This window comes from Ambystoma mexicanum, chromosome 13, assembly GCF_040938575.1.
Source record: "Ambystoma mexicanum isolate Mex_15411 chromosome 13, UKY_AmexF1_1, whole genome shotgun sequence".
Classification (NCBI taxonomy): Eukaryota; Metazoa; Chordata; class Amphibia; order Caudata; family Ambystomatidae; genus Ambystoma; species Ambystoma mexicanum.
Window position 1 is genome coordinate 360238761 of NC_090938.1, and position 27647 is coordinate 360266407.

General features: G+C 42.0%; 1 protein-coding gene across 10 annotated transcripts in view; it reads right to left on the minus strand.

Moving 5' to 3' along the window:
* Positions 1-27647, minus strand: part of LOC138521215 (zinc finger protein 566-like) — a 332766-nt gene that overhangs the window by 201410 nt on the left and 103709 nt on the right. For all 10 annotated transcript variants that reach the window (XM_069633874.1, XM_069633870.1, XM_069633873.1 and 7 more), the window contains one exon: positions 21220-21346. In XM_069633874.1, coding sequence (XP_069489975.1) covers positions 21220-21346 — 127 coding nt within the window. The remainder of the gene's footprint in view (positions 1-21219; positions 21347-27647) is intronic.

Below are 27647 nucleotides of genomic sequence, written 5' to 3' on the forward strand. Positions count from 1 at the left end.
TGCGCCTGCGTTTCCCATGGGCATTTTTCCATTGTGATAGGGACGAAGCTCCCAAGGTCTCCTTCATTACATCTACAATATCTTCAATGGCCTCGGTGACACTCGGCTCTTTGATCGAAGTGACCAGTTTGTCTTTTGCTGTGGCGCCTCGTGCTTTATTTATTAGTGTGATGTCGTTTAGTATCTTGTTAACGACCTCCAATGAGTTTCTCCTGTTGGATCCCGTAGCGATTGGCTCATTGGTGCGAAGGGTCTCAATTGTGTCATGATGTGCTTGTTGGAAGACCTCGTCGTCATTTGAGGCACCGACCCAATCGTCCATATGTCCCTTTTTTTGCTTTAAATGCAGATGCTCTTCTCCATTTGCTGGTAAGCTCTTCGGGGAGGTTGTGGAGGAGTCGTGTCTATTTATGTATGTGCTTTCCTTTGTCGCTTCCATCTCAGTGTCCTGTGGTAGGATGCTACATTCGTCGTGGGTCGAGACCTGGCTCCTGTCGCTTTGTAGAGGTAATTTGCAAGGAGAACCATTCGTGCCTAACTCGCGTCACAGATATCGTTGTTCAGGGGGACGCTTGAGGAATCACTTTCTGGGACTCCTTTTGTGTTAGTGAGAGCGAGACCTATCGCAGCTGGGCAACTTGCTATCCGATTTTGACCCGCATTCTGCAGACTTATAGTGTGTAGCTGGTTATTGATCATATCATCAGGAATTTTCAGTAGTTCTTCTCTTGTTTGTGTTTGATCTAGGTCTTGGTCTAGATCTTGTCTATTTTCGGGGTCAGATGCTGATGATAAACGGTTTGTCTCCCCCGTGCAGTCACTGCCACAGTCTGACTTGCATTCGGGTTTGCGATAGAGCTTGGTCGTCTGCGGCCGTAGGGATTTACATGAGGTGGCCAGCGAGTTCCATCTTCGTAACTGTGATCTTGTGTGTGGGTGTGTCAAGTTTTCCGCGTGTATGCGGCCAGCAGACAGCGTTTTAGTCGATACTGCTAGGTCCGCATTAAGTTTTCCAGCATGGCCTTGTGTATCAGCCATTCTCTTTTTGGTGTGAGTACTCGAGACTTTGCAAATGTGTGGTTAGCTCAGCTCAGTTTTAGAGTGTTCTCTGAACTGTGGGGGATTAGGGATTGAAGGGGTCAGGCCTCCCGCAGACTCCCGGCAGCACCCCACCCAGGTGGTAAACTATTTGGATCTGACGTTGTACGCTTATTGATTGGCGTTCAGTACTAGATAGAATTGAATATCTGCTAAGGGTGCGGGATTAGCTCACCTTGTTTGTCCGGTGCAGTGAGTTCAGCCGGTCTCCGAACTCAGCTCTGGATAAGATTACCCAGATGTTGTTTGTCCGTCAATCTGCTAACATTGTCTTGTGCGCCTCCAGCGCCGAACAGCCGCACAACAGCCAGCGCCCTTTACCCCTCCGGGCTTATCGCCGCAAGGGTGGATTGGGCTGTGTTTTATGGTGAGAAAAAGGTCACGTGACTGTTCACGTGACAGCCACGGTGCTCCGCCTCCTCCTGGAAGCGAGCGTGTGACTTAGCGCGAGTTGTTGTTGACTCCCAGCGCAGGACAGCAGGACACAGCAGCAGGCAAGAAAAGCGTTTCGTTTTCCTTCAAAGGTTGCAAAACACACCAAAATCTAATAGTAATCCTGTGCTTGAAACTATGGGAACACGTTTCCACCTAAATAGGGCAGATCGCTTATGCCGCTAGTATGGTAATAATATAATCCAATCTGTAGAGCATATATTAACAGACTATGAAAGCTTGACTAATATAAGAACTAAATGGTGAAATCATACAATCCCAAACATGACAGTGGTGACACATCTAACAATTGGCAGAAACTGATGGAAGGGAATTACACCAATTTAATGGTGAACCTTTGTATGCAATGTACAAAGATTTTAGTGGAATTGTCAAGAAGTGTATTAGGAGTGCTTTCTGACTGATTAACCATGCATCTATTGTATGTACGCACATAGTTCTTAGAAGTAGGAATCTGTAGCCTTGCTGGGTGAAGGTTCCAGGTTGGGCAGTTGGGGAGAAGGTGCTGCGCTGGCTGGGGGGTTGCTAAATCAGCAGCTCGACTTACCTGTTGAGAGCGTGCAAATAAACGTCCTCTTCTGTTATCCGGATCGAGTGTGTATTCCCTTATTAACATGTAACAAGGTGTCTTTAAAAATGTTTACAAATTGATTTTTAATATTGTTCAAACCAAGTTGAGTGATGTCACACTTCAAATATCTCATGGAAAGCTTTTGTGAATATATGATTTGCCTGCATACTGTAACGCTATATGCCTGTGATGATGATGACTGTATTTTAAATGATGTGTCCAAATGTAATAATGTATATATACACACAAATCTGTTTTGGGTATACGTATATTAATCAAATAAATAAATAAATGAAGCTGGCATTTTCACTTGATGCATCTCAAGGGATATTTAGACTTTGGACATTTTTGCTGGGCTCAGAAACTGTGAAGCTGATGGGGGTTAGCTCAACACAAGGGGGGATGTAGGCCCTATTGCTCCGGGTCTCCATTTGTGGCTCTGGGGAGGCTTGGTATAGTTTTTGGCCCCAGAGTAGATACTCTACTTGGCCTTGATGTGGCTGCTTTGAATACCAGCATTGCACAGAAAGTCTCATTGGAAATGCTGGAAGAGCTACACCATTGCAAAAACTCCCATCTCATTTATCTTGTGGTGTGTCGAACTGTCACTAATGGAGAGTTATTTCCATTTCAATGGGGACTTTTATAAACAGATCCATGGACAGCAATGGGGACCACTTTGGCACCCAGCATTACTAATCTTTATATGGAGTCTTTTGAACTCCTTAAGATTATGATGACACAGAACCAATTTGCTACAAACATATGCACGTGGAGGAGGTATATTGATGATATTTTTGTTATCTGGACTGGAAGCGTTGCAGGACTACAGAACCTCTGCCTTAGGATTAACGCTCAAGACTGTTTCTTGAAGTTTACATCAAGTTATGGTATAGAAGCTTTAAGCTTCATGGATGTTACAATTTCAGTTGACTCTGTCAAGAAAAGCCTATATGTGAAACCCTTCAACAAGCCTAAAGACAGAAACTCTGTCCTACACTATACCAGCTTCCATCCTCCCCACATGAGGGATAACCTCCCTCTGGGTCAATTCCTCCGCTTAAAAAGGAACAGCACTAACAAAATGGACTTCAAAAGAGGCACTCAGGATGAAAGAATGTTTGATGTTACGTGGGTATCCGGATACAGTTACCACCCCAGCACTCAAAAGGGCAAGTAATAATCATAGGGAAGCTCTTTTGGAATATAAGGATCGACCAGAGGAGGAAGACAATGACAAAAGCAACAAACTTGTCTTTGTTAATACTTACAGCCAACGGAATCAAGAAGAGGACGGTCAAAAATTGGAATACCCTGGAGAAAAGTGCACAACCGCTACCTAGACCCATCATAGCATTCAAAAGGAGTAGAAATTTGAAAGAACACATCACACAGAATGATATTGGTATGAGGGCAATTAAACAACGCACATTGCCCCAGCAATGGGGAATGCCCAACATCAACGGACACCATCCGTGTGGACATTGAACATGTTGCCCTTATACCTTTAAAAGTTCAGAAATGAATATCGGTTTAAAATCCCTTTGGAAACAAACTCAACATACGAACTGTTATTCAGCGATGGTAGTATACATCATCTGGTGCCCAGGTGAGAAAATGTATATTGGAAAAAAACTTAGACTAGGGTAACACAGGAGCTGTCTCAAACAACGCACACAGAACACTCCACTGGTGGACCGTTGGATAGAGAGGGTTCATAGACCAGATGACCTGAAATGGTCCATCATATACAAGTTAAGACCCAGCATGGATAGCAACCGTGATAACAAAAACACTCCTGAAAAAGGAACAACCGTTCATTTTTCTAACAAAAAGCGTGCAGAAGGGGCTTAATGATAAAATAGAATGGGCAGTTTTACTAGACCTGACAGTCTAAAGACCTTGTTAACCGCTGATGACATTTCTACACGTTTCTGACTTGATGGGTAGGCCAACCGGAATTGACCAGTGAATTGCGACAGGCCACCCAGCACTCTGTGCATAACCAGATCAAGGTTGTATACCAACTCACGTTCCAGCTTTTACATCATACTCGTCACAGGTCCTTTAGGGAGGAAGCGACGTGACACACTTGAGGTAATAGAATGCAAAAAAGGACTGGTGATTGTTAAACATACTTGCAGGAGGTTTCACTCCAACGGCATCCTATCAGGACAATATTCTTATGCTGCAGAGGCATATTCAAATAGGGGCGACGCCAACCCTGACAAACCTCTGAACGTTCAAGGAAGCAGGACGAGGTATATAGCGTTCTACAAGGAGACATCTAACTGAGTAAGCAGTATGGACGCAGAACAGCAGGAAACCTGGATACCCCGGTATTTCTCTCGGGTTATGGATGCTTCATTTGCTTCTTTTAATCCATGCCGTTTCCTTTTGCCTATTCAGAAATTTATGACCAGAGATATCACCATTATTGACGGCAGAAGGAATCATCAAAGATTGTTAACTGACTGACGGTCTACGAGGTCGCGCCACTCCATCCTAGAATGGCGGACGATATTTTGTTTATGAAGATACTGTGCCTCTACGTTGCTCCCTACTGAGCAGGTATCATGCACCCTCTTTAAAGCTATATAAACGCAAGTGGGTTAACCTGATCACTGGTGTTATCCAGTAACTATTATGTAGGAGAGGTTGTTTTGACCTTTTACTACAATACGCTTTTGACGTGTTTTTCAGGCGTAGCCCGTAACGTCTTCCTGATACACAAGCATTTAACCAACGCCTGTTGGAATTATGGGTGGAATCGTTTGAATTCGACATTTGCTGATTTGGATCCCCGACAAAGAAAGTCGGATAGGAAGATTTGTTCCGTGATACTGATCTTGTACAAGTACGTTTGTTCACCTAGTAATATATATCAGCTTCTGTGTATACGCTGAGGAAACATTTTAGGTAACATTTATTGTCTGTACTCACAGTTTCCTTTGCGCTACAGCGCACTTCAATTGAAGACGCGGCGAGCGGACATCCGGTACCGGTCCACCGGGAAGTTGGTTGTAGCCATCTATGGGCTTTCAACGATTTCGGCCCCCGATGGTAAGACGGCCTATGATGTTTCTAAGTTGAAGTTGGTTTGTTGGTGCTACAGCCTTTTTTTCTATACTCCAAGTTTGTTATAAGAGATGAGATCCGTTTGAGTCGGCTTAGGCCTATCACATGTGTTGTATAGCGCAGTTGTAGTCCGTACTATCTAAGGTATTTGACCCATTTGCACACAATCCTTAAAAGTGTAATTTAGATACACCGTCATCCTCTTTAGAAGGAGTTTGATGCTATGAGATCAAACCTCATTCACATATGGTAACTGATTGTCAATGTTCATTCTGTTTTAGGGGAAGACTTTTCTTTCTAGTCAAGACAAAGGTGACGCTGACGTTTGAACATAAATTGTGTTATTCAGCGCATTTTACCACAATTGTTTTGTGGGATTCACTTTGAAAGTTGAACAGTTGTTTTTTGTTGAAACAGGTAGCCCCTGAAGAATGTCCTTGGATTTGTAAAATCAATCATCATGGGAAAGAAACAGGTTGGGTTTTAGTATGTTTTATGAAATAGTATGATTGTGATTCAACTAGTATAAATTGTGTTTGAGTAGTGTTTAAGATTTGCACAGCAAAAGACACTTTAATGAAAAACATTGGGAACTGTTTATGGTCTATTCCCGTTGTACTGTTACAACTACATATTTGGATCTATATAAAAAACAATTTTTTTTCATTATGTGATAACAATAAAATATGGGATATTTTGAATCTGACTTGTACAGATTGACTTTTTCCTCGGACTGTTGGACTAGAAGAATTTTCCGTTTCTAACAGATACAGTTACCCACGAGCATTTTGTTGTTTGGTTATTAAAGGTGGTTAACCTTTTGGGGGAATTGCTTGTGGTCTTGCTCCCTCACGCCTCCTGCGATTGTTTTGAGGCTTGGTGTAGTCCTGCACCCGCTCAGTGTTCATGCTCTCCCACCTAAGAGGGAAGCATTCTGTGCGACAAAAAACGCTGTCTGTCAGGCCACTGCTGCATAATAACCTGGCATGCAGGTAGGGGAAGGTAAAGAAAGAAGGTGAGTCTGGCTTCTTCTCTGTGATTCAGTGCCATTATAAAATTGGTCGCTACTGGGAGCCAACTCCACCCCCTGTTGTGGGACACCACCTCCCTCTGATTTTCCATGTCATGGTACAGTAATAAAAGAAGGAAAAAGAACAAATAAAGTAACTCTTGTTGGTGTGAGCTTTATCAGCTGGTGAGCACGAAGAGAAGCGAAAACAAAACCAAGCAACTTGTGCGTTGCTTTCACACAATGGAACATTTTAAACATCATGGAATATGAATGACGTTTAGAGACCCACAGTCCTGGTGTGCCTCGGGTCAGTTGGTGCATATGAATGAACCTGCCTTTAGACCAGTGGGTGGTCTCCAAACTGTGGGGCTGGCCACCCTCAGAGGGCCCAAAGAACACCCTGGGCGGGGCGCAAAGCACTTTAAAATGGGATTACGATGACATAGAAAATAATAGCATTTGTAGAAAATATAGCATGTATGGCTTTTGGGGGGCGGAAACAATATTTATACTTAAAGGGGGGTTCAACATCAAGAGTATGAAGACCACTGCTCTAAACCATGTTGCAAAATGTGCACTCGCCACGAGCCATTGGACAGCGATATTTGACTCTTGACGAGTAAGAAATGGTGTTCTGTCTGTATGCATAAAACTAAAATGGTGCCTTTTTTCACACCTGGCTACTAGCTTGAAACTTAAATGTTTTCCCCCTGCTCTAGACCTCGAAAAAGGAAGATGGAAAATACACAGATACCCTTAGCAGCACCCCGAATTGGCAGGTGGACAAAGCAAAATAAATTCACCACTCACAGAAAACTATAATTTCAGAGCACACTCCACAGTCCCGAAGAGGATCCCTTCAGCTGCTTGGCTTGGGGGGCAAACATGACAAAGGGCTGCTAATAGAAGTCCTCTCAGAGGGACATAAGTCAGCACTCCAAATATCAGTAAGCTAGAAACTATTTTTCTTTTGTTATGGGGACCCAAAAGAGTTTTTCCTTTGTTTCTTTTTCAGAATCTGTGTTATACTCAGACAATAAGCCCCAAGTCTGCGGGCCATTAACGCATACGGTAATGCCCCTGGGGCCCATAGTTACAGGCACAATCGGTTCAGCCTAGGAAAGTGCTGTCCAATGCTAGTAAACTGCATCACTTATAGGTGAATTGTGAAAAGTGGCAATGTTGAAATGTTTCAGAATGTTTACTGTTAAACTGAATTTTAGTGTTCATTACAAATCACATCATCACTACATTTCTTAATAGTTCAACCTTTCTCAATAGTTCAACCTTTATTTCAATCCCTCCAGCTGTCAATAATTAAACAATGCTGCTTTCAGGACATTAGGTGCTAATGCCAGCCTCTAAGTCACTTATTTTGACTCTATTTTACCAGGCGGCTTTAAGATCACCTCCAAGCCTCGACCTCACCGGGCTGGCGGGGAGTGGGGTTGCCTTAATCTTCCCTGAGTGGATTCCTCCTTTCATCCAACCCACTCAGCTCTATTCGTCCTTTGAGATCCTAGTATGCAAATTGGTCATTGCTCCCTCCTCCACCCTCACCATTGCTACCATTTACCGGCCTCCAGACGCTTCCTCCCTGTTTCTCTCTGAATGGGCTGATTTCTGTTGCTCCTTACTCAACCACCTCCAGCCTGCTACTCCTGGTTGACTTCATCATCCAACTAGACTCCCCCGTGCACAACATCCACCCTCTTCATTGACCTCTGCATCCCTCTATCCCTCTCCATTCTTCCCTCTGGTCCAACTCACTCTGCCGGGCACACGTTGGACGCCATCATCTATTCTGACCTTCCTCTCTCATCTCCTCTGGTCACCTCTCTCTCTTGGTCTGACCACTCTTCTCTCTCCTCCCACCTGGGTTCCTATGGTCTTGTGAGAGCTCCTCCAAAAGCCCTGCCAACCTCGTTCTCGAATATCCGTCTGATGAAACAAGTGTCAGCTGCTGCCTTCACTTCCACCTTCATTCCCCACTGTCCACCCTACATGTGAAAATGCATCCATTCTGTGTTATGTTGTGTTAGCCTAGGCACACACATTGAAGTGAGTCCTTCAGACTCCATTTTGGTTTCTTTGCTCACTTGCTGGGTTTTCATGTCGCATGCAGAAAATGATTGCAGCCTGAAGGGCTGGTGGATGTGTTCTTGTAATGATTGCTTAGCTAATGGTATTTACCAGCTTCAAGCCTTGAATGTGCAGGCACGGATGGAGATAAAGGGTAGTTTATGTGTCTTCCTGTCTCCTGCTTTCCGAAGCTAACTGCTCGACCAATGTTTAGAAAACATGATGTCCCATGCACATTCTAGTAAGGGAGGGATAATTGAAATACCGAGCCGAAACGCGAAGTGGCCTTTTGGTACAAGAAAAACACAGATAAGATTATGCATGGAATGCCTGCTTGCATTGGGGACAGAATGAATCGTATTGCTCATGAGACAGTAAATTGTACAGATATGACGTAGAGCGAAGATCCATGTGTTGCCATGGATAACACCCACGCAGGGCATAAACCATCTGTAATTACCACAACCAATGCAAATCTGAACTGTATAAAAGAGGCTAACTGGCCGCCCTGTAAATTGCTCAATTTCTCCATCACTGTTCGCAGACATAGCTGAACCTGAGACCGCTTGAAGCGAGAAATAAACTCTTGTTATAATTTGTTTTGTGACTGGTGTTCTTCATCTATTTTCAGTAACATTTTGGGACTTGCAAACTCAACTCTACCTCTAAATCGGCTCTCAGCAAATTCTATCTTTCCATTACAACACCCTTGACATCCTTGCCCGAGTCATGAGCATCTGCCTGAAACCTGCCTCCAAGCCTAACACCTGGTACGACTCCGAACTTGCAGACCTGAAATTTAAGCACAGGGCTGCAGAACGGAAGTGGCAAACCTGTGACGAACTGGCCTGCCGCCTGCTCCAAAGGCATTACAGACTGTCTGTGCCAAGAAAATGGCCCACATTCAGGCACGCGTATCTGGAGCATCAAACAACATAGCTAAACTCTTCAAAATCTGCAGGGAATTTGACAACCCATCCACAGTTCCTCTGCCCCTATTCCTTCCAAGGCCCTTTGCAATGCACTGGCCACACACTTCACCACCAAAACCCAGGGCATACTGAACAAGCCTTGTCACACACTCTTTTAACCCACCCCCTTAGCTCCCCTAACCACTCACCCTACTCCTTCCTCCTTCGCCTCTCTCTCTATGGTAGAAGTGACCAGAGTTGTCAAACCCATGAAGGTCTCTTTTTTAAATTATTTTATTTGCATATTTATGTTAAAATTTTACATTTTAGCAAAATCAAAACCATCTTTACATCTTCCATCAGTCATTATTTGAAACCAGGTCTTTTGTCTTTTATTCGACCAGCGGTTTGGTAAATCGGCTAGGCCTAGGTTATCTGATGGACCACCAACTGACCACCAACTGATCATTCTTAAGTAGATGTTCATTATTTTACTGATTTTGTTTTGGACCGTTGTCGGTCTTCTTCAGGTTATATTAAACCATACGAACATCTCTGAACTGAGCTCCAGCACCTTCCAGTAGTATTGAATCGTCGCTATTAGCAAAGGTGGTTGTGTTCCTCCAATTATCCGTTGCCACCAATCGTCTACCGATAGCATCCTGAATTTCTCAACAAACCGTACAAAATATTCTATTAGCATTGCGTTCTGACCAGGAAGAACGTGTGCTTTTATATCTGCTTCCCTGAACTGTGTACAAGCTGCACAAGTACTTTTCATCTTCCAGTGGCACTGCGAGCGAGTCGCGCTCTTGCTACTGGTCACGTGTTTGCAGGAGGAGGCAGGACCCGTGTTGCTCACGTGTTCAATCACGTGACTTTGGAACACCATTTGAGCCGGCTGAAGGGACCCTTGCGGCAATAATCCCGGCGGAGTCAAGCCCTCTGGCTATTGTGTGGCTGTTAGGTGGATGGGAGTGAACTATCTAATCTGATACAGGTACTGTTTACTTACGCTGCCATCACCTAGCCAGCCATCATGCAATAAGGTTCCGCTTGCTTGAACTTTCTCCTCTTAATCTGTCCTTCCAAATAATTGATTGTTTTCGTAGTACATACAAAGCGGAAAATTCCACTCACTCTTAATAATTGTTTGTAAACCATTTATGTTCTCCTTGAAAACAGGTATGCCATCGGAGATCACTAGAGATCCTATGAGTATTCCTCCATGCTCAATGCAAAATCTACCGGATCACGAGTGCCTCCCACAAACTCCTGTGAATTTGAATATATCTAAACTGCAGAACAAGCCTAAAAGTCGTACGCGTACTTCCAAGAAAAATATAATTTTTACACCTCCTATTAGAAACCCCATTCAACATGATATTCGCAAATTTTATGAGAAAACACCATGTGGTAGTGCGATAGTTGATCCGATCGATTTTGCATCTTCGGGGAACACACCCACTGTTTTGTCCTCATCCAAGGCTCCTCAAAGTGTTTTGAGTTCATCAAAACTCCCTTCCACTAACAAACGCCCTCCTATTCCCCCTTTGAGTATTACCATTTCAGATCAAACTCTACTAACTGTACCTCACTCTCCCAACAAAATTATTAAACCTTTTCAAATATTTGCTACAGTTTTAGAAGAATCAACGCATGATAGTGAAGAGTTATTACTAGACAACAGTAAGTTAGTTCGTGATAAGTCGGTCATGAACACCTCGGTGGCATCAGTACTTATTGAAGACTTGGGTCAAGTTAGCTTAAATAAGCCCTCACCATCTCCCCGTCTCATTCCTGCTGAGTGTAGAGACCTAGAAAGTTCTAGAGTCTCAATTCTAACAGACTATGAACAACCATGCTCTATGGACTCAACAAGACAGGAGGACAAGGTATCCTTTATTCAACCGACCCCCCGTCGCTGTCCTATTACTGATAAGAAAAAACAAGCTTTCACATCCCCAGCTAACCCCGCCTTATTAGAAATTACCCTGGGAGCTATTAATACTACTATTTCTAGTCTATTCAAGCTTTTTGAAACTTTAGATCAGAAAATAGTCAGTCAAACCATACAATTAGACCTTATAAGCAATTCGATGAGAGACAAACTGCCTAAAAACGCTAAAAGCCTCTCTTTAGAAAATTTGGAGCAAAGAATAACCACCCTTGAATCATATTGGTCTTCCGTTCGAAGCTCTCAGGAACAATCATGAGCTACCATCACACAACGTCTCTCAAATCTAGAAGCACTAAATAAAGTTTCCCCGTCCACCTATCCAGTGTTACCAGCTTTTTCAAAGATCATTCGACCGATTGAATGTGTAGAAGATGCCTTGATCTTAAATCACAATGAGTCTTGGATTAGTGTTGACTCCCCGGTGAGAACTGCTGTTCAATTAGTGGCCAACCCCAATTTGCCTGCTTGCTCAAAACAAAATTCACAAAAAAATGGTTGCACACCTGCAAGCACTGGCAAAATAAAAAATGTGGCTTCCAAGGCCACCCTAAGACACAAACCCTCGGGTGGCTCAAAAAAACAACATCAATTGAATCCCCCCGTGGGTGCTACCAACACTTCTGACAACTCCTCTGCGGCTCCAATACACACATGCAATGAAACTACAAACAATGATACGGCCGGTATGTCAGCAAACCAAGTGTTGCCGTGCGACTCTCTTCCACTCCAAATTACCCCCAAGACGGTATCTAACACTTCATCTAACTATGATCCCTTGAATGAGCTGGTACACTTGCTAACAGCTAAACCTGACAATGTGCAAATCAGGCAACCTTCTTTGGTTGCACAAACACTGACTACGCACTGTGACGTAATCTCTTCTAGCGCTGGTAAGCTACCCCGATCTACCACCTCCACAACAGGGGCTAATGACGGTTTAAGCTCACTAAAAGCAGCAGTTGACACTTACCTATACAATAGAATCTCTGAGGTTTTGCCCGAAGCTGTAAATGTTGGTAGTCAACCATCTCAAACACCTAATATTCAACATATCACTGGAAATGAAGTTTCACTCCCAAAAGCCCAAATAGACACTTGTACCAAACCACCTAATTGCCATCGCAATCAAGCTCCTCCTAAACAAAACAGCAGGAGGAACTCAGATTCTCGCAATGGTGGCACCAAACCTCGCACTAATGATGCCAGCGTTGCACTATCAAAAAAATGTAATTTGTTACACAGTCTGATTCTGAAGTGTCGAGAGGGGCCGTTCCCAAAATATGATTTATGCCGTGCTAGTGTTCTTAACATTTTTGGGGATATAGAAGGACTGGAGGCCATTTCCTCTACTGATTTAGATCAAATTGAGTTTCTATGTGATCAGAACCTCTCCATTGTTAGACTATGGATAAAGTCTGGAATTGTACGCAATACCTTATGGAATGCCAGAATGGACTAATTCAATATTGGCTTTCTAGTAGCACAAGATCCGGCACGCCAGCAAATTAAGAAGGTTGATTTTAATGAATCCACTGCAGGCACGGCCTCTGAACCCTTGTGCTCTTGCAATTTCTGCACTCAAGAATCATTTCCTGATTCTTTGTTTTCCACTAATTCTCACTCATAACCACGAATATGCATCAACCCAACTGAAATTTCCCTCGCTTGTTGGAATACGCGTGGTTCATCTCACCTGCAATGGACTTTAAACATGCAATTGAATACATATGATATAGTAGCCTTACAAGAAACGTGGCTCGTAAACCCTCCTATATGGGATGATCATGAACTTATTCTACTCCCAGCAGAACAAGGTGACAAAGGGAGACCTACTGCTGGTCTGATAGTCGCTGTAAAAGCAAGCAAGGGTTTCAAAATCTCCCCCTGGCAGGCCCCAAACAAATTCATGCAATTGGTAAAGATTTCATTTAATTTGCAAACTTATGCTTTCATTAACCTATATCGTAATCCGCTGGGTATTATCGACGATAGCTTTTATACGGCTCTTTCGACTCTATTTGAACTTATCTCTACTCAGGGCAATATTGCTGGAATTTTAGTAATGGGTGATTTGAATTTGTCTTGCTTTGAGTCTAGTACAAGCTCTAAGAATCGTGAGGGATTGAGGTGGTTGTCCTTTATGGAAGATCTTGATCTAAAAATGGCAAACGGTGCGATCATAGGCGACATACCTCCCATGAATACCTGGGAGAGAGGCATTTCTAAATCGATTATCGATTACATCTTTATGTCCAATAGTATTTTTATGAATACTAATAAGTTTGTTGTTGTAAAACAGACAGCTAGTGATCACCATCTCCTAGCATTATTCTGGTCGGTCCGAATTGAAAATCACCTTAAACCTGCCCGTTGGTATAAACAAACCTTATTAATCAACAATGCCAGAAATCGCCTTAAATGGTCAACCGATAAACTTTTAGCACTGAACGATGCCATTTTGAGCAATCAAAAGCTATTCAAAGCCGACTCTTATATAGACGTTTTCAACACCTTTGCAAATCTATTTCCTGTTCCTAAAAATCCATCTAAGAGACATGTTCATGGGTTTGATTTAGCTCTCTGTGAGAGGAAAAAAGCTTACAGAAAAGAAATTAGAATTCTTTGAAAATTACCCATGAATGCTCAGATCAAAGCCGTCAATATTGCTAAAGCGAAATACCGCCGCTGGATCCGGTCCAGAAAAGCTGCATTGTATCAAATAGATGGTGAAAATTTTCTTGCAGCATGTTACAATAAAAACTCTGCAACAGTGTGGGAATTACTGAACAAATGTAACTCTGCTCCCCAAGTCCATTTGCAACTCAATGGAGTATCTGAATCTGTGTGGGTTACTCATTTTACTGCACTGTATGATGATTCTAAAATGAGTCATTATAACTACAACAGCAACTCTGTGAAACGTTGGAGCTTGCGTTGTACACAACACATTATTCAGAACTTCATTAAGTCATCATCCTCGTCAAGAGCGGCAGGCCTCGACGGGCTCACGAATTGGATGTTCAAACAACATATAAAAGAATGGGCGTTAATCCTGAATAATGCTTTTCACTATATTTTGCAAACTAAAACTATTCATGAGTCATGGCGTTCATCTGTGATTATTCCGGTTTATAAAAAAGGCGATCGTCTGAATGCTAAGAGTTATCGTCCAATAGCAATACTGGATGCTCCAGGAAAATTATTCTCTAGACTGGTGCTCAGAGACTTTAATGACTGGTCAATATTGGCTAGTCAACGAGATCCAGCCCAAACAGGTTTTGTGGCTGGCTTGGGCACTAGTGTCAATTTAATTACCTTAAACGCCATAAGACAACAAGCACCGAATAAGAGACAACCTAGATATTTTGCATTTGTGGATCTTCATTCCTCCTTTGATTCGGTTTCAAGATCGAAACTCATAGATAAACTAATCAGGGCAGGATGTCCCTCCACTCTAGTTGACATCATTTACGCTCTCCACTCAAAACTAAGGTCTATATAAGACTAAACGCTGAGGGCCTCTTATCTTCTCCAATCTGCACATCTAGAGGGTTAAAACAGGGGTGCATTTTAGCGTCAGCCTTGTTTAATTTCTTCATTAATGATGTGCGATGGATTTTTGACAAAATCACAACTGATGCACCTAAACTAAATGGCGTGAAAATGTGTGCCTTGTGGTATGCTGCTGATCTTGTCTTAGTATCAAAAACACCTAGTGGCTTACGTAACCTTCTCTCAGCTCTTTGCCATTACTTTAAAGAAAATGAACTGATAGTAAACACTGGTAAAACACAGATTGTCACGTTTGTTCCTAAAGGTTTACATAAGCATTTGTTAAATTGGCAAATTGAGGGCACCCCCATAAAGATGGTTCCAAATTATGTTTATTTGGGTCTCATGTTTGATGGCTGTCCTGCACTAGAGTCGCACCTGAACAAAATCAAACAGAAGTTAACCATAGCAATTTGTCAAACACGCTTGATTGTTTCAAAATATGGTGAGTTTTCGATCAAGGCCGCCATTACTTACTGGAACCAGAACGTTGTAGCAACTATTCTTTATGGTCGTGAAACGCAAATCATTCCTAAAGGTTTCCTAAATTTATTAGAAGCCAAGTTCTGGAGACCAATTTTCCATCTACCTCAATGTGTCCCTGGTGCCTTGCTGCGCTATGAACTAGGCCTAATATCCTTAATGGCCCTTCACAATTGGCGACTATGTGCCTTATTTCGTAAATGCTTGCTATCCACATGTGACAACTCTACACTATCCTCTATTTCCAGTTATTTACTCAAATCATCAGAAACTTTTCCTAAAAACTGGTCCACAAGTATTTTGAAGATCATGGTGAACGCTGATATACCACTTGATCTTCTCGTGTTCCATCCGGAACAAGCAAAGAAGAAAATGTACATGATGGACTGGATTGACACTAGAACCCAATGCTTAACTTATAAAGACTTTGATTCCGCAATATTTGGTCCTAAACGATACAGAGAAACTGCATCCTATCTATGTTTGGCTCCATCTGCTGCTATTAGATCAGCTACCTTGCGATTGCGACTCAACATCTGGCCCACCCGCCAGGTTAAAACAAGAAGGAAGCAGATCTCCCCAGACCTCAATTGGTGCAGATTTTGTAAAAATACTGCCATTGTTGAAACTCTGCAACATATAATATTGGACTGCCCGGCCCTCATGAGCACGAGAAGTGTTCATTTTGTGAATCATTTTGCATATTTTGCACAAATTGACCCAAGTAATAGATGGGCCGCTTTGGCTGCAACCGAATGTATGAGCATAAGAATTGCCACTGTTAATTTTTTAAAGGCTTTGAACATGGAATGAATTTGGTGCTACACTATCTGTTTAGCAATGATGAACTTGTCCGTAGACATTTTATCATATCATGAAATATTTTATCAATATTTTATTAATTTTTCTCAATTCATGTATTTAACTGGCTGATATTTTCTACTGCAAATTAGATGTATTTTTATCATTGTTATTGTCTAGGTTTATGAATTTTCTTTTCTATGTAAAAAATTGAAAAAGTTGATATAAATTCAGCTATATTCAATAATAAAATAAATAATAATTCTATTAGTTTCATAGTGAAATATGGACAGGCCATAAATAAATGGTAGAGAGTTTCTTTAGTTTCCGTTTTATTACAGAATCTACAGTCTGCCATTCCTCTATTGAGCTTAGATCGAGCTGCAATAATTTAATTGGTTTGACATAAGATTGAATCGCAGGCTCATGGAAGCTGACCGCATTTTTGGATTGGGGCACTTTTGTAAATATGATTGAATTACACGTTGCTTCCTTACTTCCTATGCTAGTTGGGTATGCAATTTTAACTTTCCAAACAGGTTGCCCCTTGCTCATCCAGAACCATCAAGGACAACATTTGCTTGCTTGCCACTGCTCTTGCTGACCTTTGTAACTACTCCTTTGCTACTGGTTCTTTTCCATCCTCCCTCAAGCACTCCCCTGTGTGCCCCCTTCTTAAAATACGTCAGTAGACCCTTCCTGCCCAGCCAACTATCGCCATTTCTTCATCACCCCTTTCCTGTGGTAACTGCTTGAGAAGCTGGCCCTGCCCCAACTTAACTCATACTGGGCACCTTCACCTCACCCTACTTCCTTCTCCACCTGTGGCGTCCCCCTAAACTCCATTCTTTCGCCTTTAACATTTACCTAACATTTTGGCTCTTTAACATTTACCTTACTCTGCTGGCACGCCTTATTTCCTCCTTCTCCCCAAACTTCCATTGCAATGCGGACGACACACAATTCTTCTTCAAACTTCCTACAGACGCTCTGGCACCCTCCATCATTCCTGACTGCCTCTAAGCCATGCAGGCCTGTTGTATCTGTAATGATCTCAACCTCAATGCCACCACAACAGAGATCCTCCCCCATTGGGACCCCTGCACCCGACTTCTTCCCTTCACTCTGGCCTTCTATGGGCTCTCCCCCTGCTCCCTCTACGGAAGCCAGAAACCTTGTAGTCATCGTCGACTCTCTTTCTCCTTCCTCTTTCATACTCAGGACATTGCCAAGAAGTCCCACTTTCAGCTTTTGCTTCTGAAAGGAATTCTACCTTTCCCCAGAGACTCAATGTTACCCGGGCTCTGGTTCTCTCTAGGCTTGACAATTGCAATAGCCTCCTCAATATATCTTCATCCACTCTGCGACCCCTCCAGCAAATCCAGAATAGAGCAGCGAGACTTATCCTTGGCCTCAAGCCAGGGGACCGCATTTCTCGTGTCCTACAAAGTCTTCACTGGCTCCCGATCGCAGCACGGATTAAATTAAAATCCCTTTGCATCATCCACAAAGCTGTCTGGAGCCGCAGACCACTCGATCTGCAATTCTTTCTGACTAAATATTCCCCCTCTAGACACCCATGTTCCTCTGGCACCAACTCCTTGTGTGTAAAGCGGTTAGCTAAACAGAGAGCAGGTGGTCGATCACTTTCCTCAGTAGGCTCCCTTCTTTGGAACAGCCTCCCACTCCGTCTTCATCTTGAGCAGGACCTCCTAAGTTCCGGAAAAGCCTCAAGACCTTCCTCTTTATCTCTTCCTTCCCTCCCCTGCTAATCACATAGTAGCTTGATCGGTGTGCATTGCCCTTGTGCATCCTCGGGGCCCTGACCTCCCACATCTTATCTTCCATGCTACAGTCTATCCACTGCATTTGCATCGGCTCGCCCTCAAACACTGGAGGTTGCACTTACCTTCCTTTCTTCATAGCACTTCACCTGCTGCTCACCATGAGCACTACAGCACCTATCCCATACCCCTCTCCCCTCTGCACTTGCACGTTCTGAACACTCAAGGCATAGTAGGTTCGTCTTCCACTCTTCATCGTCTCTTCTTACGTGGTTGTATTGAATTATTTAACATTGCTGTAACTTCATTGTCTATCATCCTCTGTCCCCTCCCCGTTACCCTGTGGGTGCTTTGAAACAGTATTTGCTTCCTTTATCAGCACCTAATAAGTGAACAATAAATAAAATAAATAGCCCTCAACCCAAATCAATAAGCCCAAGCAAAGCAGCAGCCTTTAACACGGCCCACAGGGCATTACCTCTTGGTAATGGCCCGAGTACGGGGGCATTATTGCCCAATTTTATCCAGTGAGGGTTACAATGTGCTGATCAAAGCGAGGAAAGGTAAAAAAAACACTAGCCATTCATTGCCATCTGCCACTGCATTCTGTAATGGAACTGATAACCCATTCCAGTGCTATAAGGTAAGCCAGTGATGCGTTATTTACCCAGCGCTTTCGCCAAAATTCTTTACATAGAACATATTTACATATGCCGGTCAAGTGGCACAGCGAGTAGAGCACTCGCTTTGACATCTGTGCAGAGCCTGCTAACGCAGGTTCGAATCCCGGTGGGGCCAAACTCAGCCTTTCATCCTTCCGAGGTCGATACATGAGCACCACACACCGTGGGTAATAATAAGCAGCGCTCTGATACCTGAAGGTTCGTAGCGCTATATAAATGCCTAATTATTATTATTATTATTATTATTATACAATATCACCGAACTGAAGTTGGTACTCATTTATTGACCTCTGAAGCATGGAAGGCTGAGTAGGCCTTGCCAGGATTTGAACCTGAGACCTGCAGATCTCTCACAGATCTCAGCAGCAAGCGCTCAACCCGCCGAGCTATCTTACCCACTTTAAAGTGTTGCACTTTTGTCTGTCATGCACTGGGATATACCTTTAGTTTGGACTTTGGACACAGGTATGGCAGTTTTAAAAACTGATGGTATGATAAAGCCACATGTTCAGACAAAAATGAAGTTTTCTAACGGCGGAGCATGTGCATTTCAAACATGTTGATCTGTACTGCTCTTTGAGAAATAAAAAAATGTAATTCAGGTGGAATTGGGGGGGTGCTCGAGAACCCGACCAAAATGGCTGCAACTGGCTTTGGGGGTTGTGGAGATGCTTGCTCCAACAGCACTAATAGAGCTGCAGAAACACCCGAATCCCTGATGACTTGCCGACTACCCGTGTGGAGTCCAATGCGGGATGGGCTGAATATTTGAAGCCCAGCAGGGAGAGAACTCATGGGTAGGCGGAGGAGGCCTAATGAGAGGCGTGATACTCAGGAGAATGGCGAGAGGTTAATGCTGGCTAGCATACAGACCAATACAAACACCATTCGGAGCAGTTTGAAAGGGCATGGGTATGCAATCTTAATCACTCATTCCTCATTATGAGCCTGGCGGTTCGGAATTAAGGGTGCCAGTAGCAACGTACTGGCACCCTTTCCAGGCCGCCAGACTCTGTATGCCTGCAGGTGCCGTTGCTGCCGGCAGGTCTGCCCTGCCAGGGGCACCAGCCCCTGAAGGCAAGGTTTACATGTAAGAACCGGCACTGTTAGCAATGGTGCCAGTGCTTCCGTGTCCCCATTCCCGTGCAGTCCTGCAGTCCTACGCTTTTAGGCATGCTTTTAAGTTTAATTTCAACTGGAACACAGCGATACTATGACACATTCGGTATAGCTGTTCTCATACTACCATGACCCCTCAAACTACCCATCATTCTAATAAAACACTGCTAGCTGAGCACACTCCGGCTAGCTTATGCGTCTCCTCAGGCCTAACGTAGCCAGAACTCAGTCTGGGTGTCCACCCTCCAGACTGAACACATCCAACTGATTTCCTCAGCACCACACCCACTGCTAAGAAGCAGCTATCATGCAACAACCACACCAGCTGCACACATACCAGGTGCACCCATGCACTTTACCTATACTGTAATTATTTTATCTTGTTGTGCTATACCTTACTATGTTGTAACTAAGCTGAGAGTATTATTTTCCCTGCTGCGCCCAGCTACACACGGGTTTGGTGCGCCCTAATAAATAAACAAACAAACAAACGACACTCTCTCTCTCTACTGACTTGAACTACGGTTCCCAAGGGTGTTCAACCTACCAGCGCTTTGAGATCATACCAATGATCCATAAGGCGCTATATTAATGCCAAATAACATAACATAACATTTGGCTCAAGGGTTTATGACAGACTCCTGGCTGTAAAGTCTGATAACGTATGGTCCGAGGTGAAAGATACTATGGCATATCCGTACTAGCTTTAGGAAGAGGTTAAAGGAAATACGACGATGTTCCCCAACGTTTTGTGTTTGCCCCCACCACCCCTTACCCGCACAGTTAAAGAGGACATCCAGGAGGGCTACAGAAAGTAAATGTTGTGGGTTATAGATTTGTGAATGTATAACGAGGTCTTACAGCCCTTCATGTTATAGGCTCAGCTCATGTAACGTTTCTAATGAAAACTTTAACAAAAATAAATTTGAAAAAGAACTACAATTCTTGTCCTTGTAGCATATTGTAAAGATCATAGCAGCATGGATAGACAATTAGAATGGTTTACAGGACAAGAACATCTCCTGCACACAATGCCCCTTGGAAAAGTAGACTTCTAGTAAAAGTCCTTTGTCTTTATTTCACTTATTTGGTTTGTGACATAATTTCTAACCCCCGCCACACTATGCCTCACTTTAAAAAAAATCTCACCAGGTCCTAGGTAATAGAAATCTGTGCCCATGCGCCCATTGTCCTGTTTCTTTGTGAAAAAGGTTTTGTAAAATTGGTTGAACGTCCAGGTTGAGGGAGGTCTATGTCAGTACAATTAGACAGTGGAAGATCTACTACCAACCTGTACATGTTTTACAGTGAGCAGTTTAAAAAAGGAAAACATTTTTGTAAAGGTTGCCTTACAGCTCTAAGAAAGCTGTCCATTAACAGATGAAAATGGCACTGAAATCAGTAGGCATGCCATCATTTACCAACACAAGCTGGAAGCGATGCATCAGCTGTCCATATATTGCCAGAGTCAGGGGGGGTTCAGAAAGAATGTACAGACAGGATTTAATTCCTTGTTTGAGAAACACAATACATTGTGCAATTTAAAAAATACACTGATTAATTGTATCCAAAAAAGTTGCCCCAATGTGGAAAGATCTGCATTTTGTGGGAAAAACATGAACGTAAATTTACCTAAAGAAACCAGGGCCTGGTGAATTTCATTCATAACGTTCTTGTAAAGCTCCTTCTGCCATTCATGTAAAGGTTTCCACTGTTCTTCAGAGAAGTAGGCACTAACATCATACTGCCCAACTGGCACCTGCAACAGCAAAATGTATGAGTAAAATAAGCAACGTGAAATTAGGATCATTCATGAGAATCCATTCATTTTAAACACTTAACTTTATGCCGCTTTATAGCAGTCCTCCCCAACCTGCTGCTTTCCACGCCACATTCCACAGATGGAAGCAGCATCTGCAGCACACACATGTCCTCTCTACAAAGTTACAGGTGTGTGCGGTTCATACGGATAGGGTGCACAGTTACAGGGGGGAAAACTCCCCTGGGAAATGCCATGATGAGCGTGCGATCGCGATATCGCTCTCGCTCTCTCTCTCTCTCTCTGGTCAAGTACGATTTTTTTAATTTAGCTATGAGCTTGCATCAACATACTTTTGCTAGATATAAACTCAATCATACATTTATATTACATTTGTTAAAAACCTTTACATCAATTATCTATAAAAGTTTGTAGACAACCACTGTTACACTTATTAGATCTGAAAACCACATAATTCATCAATAAAAAAGTTACCTCTTAAATGTTTTTTTTTTATTATTGGTTTAGCTGAGTTAATCAACTTTACAATATTTTATCAGTTTTATAACAATAATTACAATTTCATAAAGAGTATACACAATTTACAAGTAACACGTTATTTACATACTGCAACATTACAATGCAAAGCACAAGTGGAAAGAGAGACAATCATCATAATTTCATTTAGTTACAGGAAATTAAATTCTTGTTCTTCTTTTAGCTGTGTCCAATCTGATGTTTATCATAATATAATTGATGTGGACAGATTTCTTTTGGATCTTAGGTATAATTCGTTATCAATCGCCCTAGTAACAAGAAGGTTAGTCTTCAACTGATAATCAACCACTAATTATTATCTCATCTAATTTCAACGCATGCAGCATTCTGAGTGTACCTATTTTGAGAGAAACTAAATGACCACTAAATATAAAGTGCCACAGTGCATCCGCAGTTAAAATATGATATTGATCTAATGACGGTTTTAGATACTGAATTCTCATTAGTAAAAGTGTGTCGCACTGCGTCAAAAGATGTTGTACATTTTCTTTTGTATTCGGAATCTTGCATAATCGACATATGTTTTCATGCGGCTGAAGCAATCTGCGTCTAGCCTGAATGTCTTTGGTGTTCCATAGGTTTAATCTCACTCCCATAAAATCTACACAATGGTACGGCGATGGAGATTGACACAAATACTGTTCAAGCACACTTGTTTTCTTATGATTAAACGGATCATTTTTAAAATCATTATAGTTCAAGCATTTAGATCTTGTTATGACCCAATCATGCTCGAACAATTTTGTTTTTGCTCGTTGGATCTGCCAATCTCCATACTCGGACAAAACGATCCTGAGATTAAAACATAGGACTTGACAAGACACTTATAAGCAGTGTTGGAGAAAAGGCTAATAAACATTTCCTAAACAGCGATATAACTTGTCACATTTGTCTTGCATGAAGGGAAATGAGACCCAATTCTCTCCAGACGAATGCACTCGGAAAACAATTAGGAAGCTTCAATAGTTGTTGCCAATATTTCAAATCCAGATGATCCCAATTTTGTACCAGGGTCGATGTTGAAGATTCTGACTCATACAAGAGGCTTGGAGTCACCTTTTGCATGTAGAATTTGAGTACTGGTAATATATGTTGAATTTCCCATATTTACTTTGAATTGTTATCGATTGGCCAATCAATCTTTTTAGCTTAATGTTAAGTGCCACATGGTGAGCTTGATCGTCCGCGTGGTCAGACAACAGCACCCCCAAGTACGTATAATGTCTAACTTGTTCTATCTCCTTTCCCTGGAGAATCCATCTATTCTTTTTTTTCATATGTTTGGTTTGCCCATCACAGATCATAACCTTTGTCTTCTCTAAATTCACAGATGGTGAATTATGCTCAGTGTATGTAGCTAATGCATTTAGCATTCGTTGCAGGCCCTGAGGAGATCTGGATAATACCAAATCATCGGCATATAAAAAGGCTGATATTAGTCTAGAGGCCAACCTGGGAGCATCCCCAATTATTCCCTCAAACGCCCTCTGTATGTCTGTTACGAAGAAATTAAAGAGGGCTGAGGCAAGTATGCAACCTTGCCTCAGTCCTCTTTTAGTTTCGATGTGGGGCGATAGAGTAGCCTCAAGGTCCAACCAGATCTGTATCGAGGTATTGGTGTGTAAGGCTCTAATTAAATCTAACAAATACACAGGGCACCCTGATGCAACCAATTTTTCGAATAAGGTTTCCCTCGATACAGAATCGAATGCCGCCCTCAGGTCGGCAAAAACCATTTAAACCGGTTGCTTCATAGGAATATGGTGAGATAGTATCGCCCTAAAGTTCAGGAGATTAATTGCTGAATCCAGTTTGAAATGGATCACGTTGTGCGTACTTGATTGCCCATTGGTTAAAATCACGTAATATAAATCTAACAGATTTTTCCAGGGGCATCAAGAAGGGCGACCGGCTTATAATTGGTCGGACAAGACCGATCGCCCTTCTTAAAAATGGGAACAACAACTGAACGTCTCCATGAGTCAGGGAGACAATTGGATTACACACTTTTTTGAAATATCTTGTAAAGAATTAATATTTGAGGGTAAGATTTGAGCATCTTATTGCTCAACCCATCAGGGCCAGGGGCTCTGGAATTGCTGGACAGCATTATGTATAACAAGAGGTCTTCTTCCAGAATCTCCAACTAACTATAGCTGTCAGATTACAGATGATTGTATTCTATACAATTCTTCGGTAGCTTGTACAAATTATAAAAATGATCAATCCATTGGTGTTCTGTAACACCATTAATTTGCACAGCTAGCTGTCCTGCTTGTGACGTTCTGTTTAGCAAAACCCACATTTCTGCTGTTTTTTGTAAAAATAGCTTCCAACATAGCCTCTCTGTCACTCTGAAGGAGACATATTTTATAGGATTGAAGCCAATTTTTATATCTACAACGCAACGGCCTCAAGGCAGCAATTTGCAATGGCAACGGTAAGTGAAGAATTTGTTTTTTATTCCTAGGAAATTTGCTTTTTCAAGACTGAACCTCAGAATCAAAAATATGTCTTGGTCGGAAATCATATCTAGCCGTCTCGTTGTATTGCTGCTGAAATTATTGCAACGGGTATGTGTATTGTTCGCCCTTACACATTGAATTCTTCTATGAGTGTAGCGTACGTTCGGTTCTACGTGATTTCATCGCCGCACTTTTCATCGCAGTGTTTTTTGCCGTGATTCTTTTTTTTTTTTTTTTAAATTCAATTTCTTTTTTTTTGGTTGTGAGGGGGGGTAACCCCGTCCAACTCCCCTTTCTTTTTTTTCTTCTTTTTACATCCCGAACACCCAAACCCATTTTTTAAAAGATTTACCCCCCCAAAAAATGTGGGTTTTTTTTAGAAAAAAAAATTGCGTCAAAAAACCCTGCGATGAAAAGTGCGGCGATGAAATGACGGTATACCGTACGTTCATTCCAGCGATAGCGGGTTCGCCCATTATTGATACTTAGTTGCAGACAATAATTCTCTAAATTGACCTTTAAATCAAAATGTTCTGATGTCGACTTTACTGCGAACAATTCGTGATCACTACGATTTTGGAAATGATTTTAAACTCCACTATACGACTAAATGTAAATCAGTCAGTGAAGATGTAATCAATCACTGATTCACTATTACCGTGCTTCCATGTACTTCTTGGGGGGAAGGTCACTTGAAAAAGCTCCATTGAGCATAAGGAGTTGATGATGATCTGACATTAGCCCCAACCACTTTGAAATAGAAGGATTGTTTTTGGCAATGTTGAAGGGAAGGCACTGCAGATTCAGGTCGCCAACTATGAATTTAATAGTTATCTCTGGAGTATGCAAGACTGTATAAATTACATTTTCTACATCATTGAAGAAAATTTTATCTGCAATCGCAGCCGGGTTGCGGCATACATTTATCAAAGCGATTGTATTTTGATGAGATTTGATTTTTACCATTTGAAGAAAACGGTAAGGAGCAGCCCATGGGAGCATTTGTAGGCCTTGATTGCTAGCTACAGCAATCATAAGGCCAGAGGACGCACGTCCTCTACTGTTGGATTTAGCAGGATTTAATATAATATTGTATCCACCCCGAACCGGTTGTTCAACCAGCCAGCTTTCCTGGAAAGCCAAGATTTGAAAAGTGCGTAAAAAATCATTTTGGGGCCAAAAAGATGGTTGCGAAACTGGCAAGCGAAACTTCCATGCTATTCTGGCAATTAGCTAGTTATGAGAAGGAATGCTGCTCTCTGCTAGATCTATACTTGTGACCTATGTCAGGTCTTTGATCATGAGTTTGTGATGTTCTATATTGCTGCTCGTATAACATGTTCTTCAAGGGGCCATCTTGTGCTTTTCCCTGTATTGAGAGCGGATCTTGTGGTAATAAGAACCCCAAGGCAAACCGTTCCATTTTGGCCTGCCATATGATGTTTCTAACTACGTTAGAGGCAAGCTAGATTCTCCCTATTGAGAGATTATCATCATCTAAAATTCTACCTGTAAAATGTCGACCGAAGTTATATCCTGTAAGCAGCTAATTTCCTCAAAGATAGCCAAGACATGTGAGAATTTCCATTCTCACAATGCTATGCTCGAACGACCCCCAAGATTAACCCTACCTCTATTACACCAACAGATCCCTCTCAATCTGACTGCATATATGTATATTCTTTAACTGACCTGCCGAAATGCAACTTGCTAACTGTATATCTGTATATTTTTTTATCTGATTTGCTGAAATGTAATGTTTTATATTTATATTGTGCCATACCCTGTAACTAAGCTTTTAAGTAATCATATTTTCGTGTTCTCTGTTGCGCCCTGATACCTTTGTGTTTGCCGCGCCGTCCAAAATCAATAAACAAACAAACGATTCAAATCGTAAGCAGGAAATGGGGCAGGATGACATTTCAAGATGAAAGCGTGATTACATTGATTTAAGTTAGGGGTCAATGGAAGTCGTGGGTTGTTTAGAAGCAATTTTGTGTTAGTTTGTATAAGAAGGAAGGCAATTTTTACATTTGTGCTGATATTAGCAACAAGCAAGACAGCAGGTGGGGAGATTTGTTGACTGTGTTGCTCAGAGGAATTCACACTCTGATATTTCTGCTGTTTGAAAAAAATCTTCAAGAGATGCTTGAATGAGTGCTTTAAATTTTAAAGATCTGTTCTTCTCGGAATTCTTATCACTGGCTTCAGGCCATTGAATGTGTAACATTAGCAGCCGTTGCCACGGAAATCTCCAATTGTGAGACCACACTAGGTCGACCGGACAAAGGACCCACAATTAAAGAGTTTGCTTTTTCACTATTTGATATATACACAGCAACAGATTCTGTTGCTGATTGCGGATGGTGATCTTTTTGACTATTTATTTCAGCTAGGCCCACAATGAATTCATTTAAAGGAGCATGTTCTGCTGGAGCAGTTTTGTTCTGCTTGGTGATTGTACCTTTGGTTTTGTTACTATATCTTTGTTTATTGTGGGCATCAAGATTTGGTCTTAATCGTGTTGAAGACGACGCCATTACACATTTTACAAATTGTTTTACGCTTGTTTTTGATTGTGAATTTGTTTTTCTGATTCTTAGTTTTTTTTAACTGTGTCAACATTCTCATCTTTTTTCTTAAGTGCTGATGCATGAAACAAATTAAATGTAGTCAAGCTTTTAGGATCATCATTTTTATTCAGACTAGGATCAAGTCTTCGAGGGCAGGAGGTGATACCAATCTTCCCGCTGGTAGCCGCCACCGGCTTGCCAGCAGGGAGAGTGGACACTCCACTGTCCTTATAATGTACATTCGCGCCATGGACACTAACTCCATTCACCAAATTATCACCTCCTTGGTCCCTCAAATTCATCTAATATGGGTCAAATTATTTGGGGAATTCTAGGTAGAATAGACACAAGGTATTGAACTGACTTTATAGGCAATTTAGATAACACCACATTTTTGGCACCATTTGGTCCCTGGACTCCACATTCATACTTTCTGTCAAAATTAGCCACCCATAGACTAATGTCATCTATCTGTTTTGACTGACAAGAAAGCTTGAGCTCTAAGGTCTCAAACAATTGAAAATACCGCAATAGATGAATTCATGGCCTGTAAGGTAACTTGTATTAAAGGCGACCAGTTCAAATCCTCAGCCTTTATTTTGGGTGTAGGAGCCGATGTATCGGCTGTGGTCTTCATGGCGTCCGTTTTGTAAATGACAAGGATGAATTCATACCATTATGAATTGATTGATCAAGCATACTCTG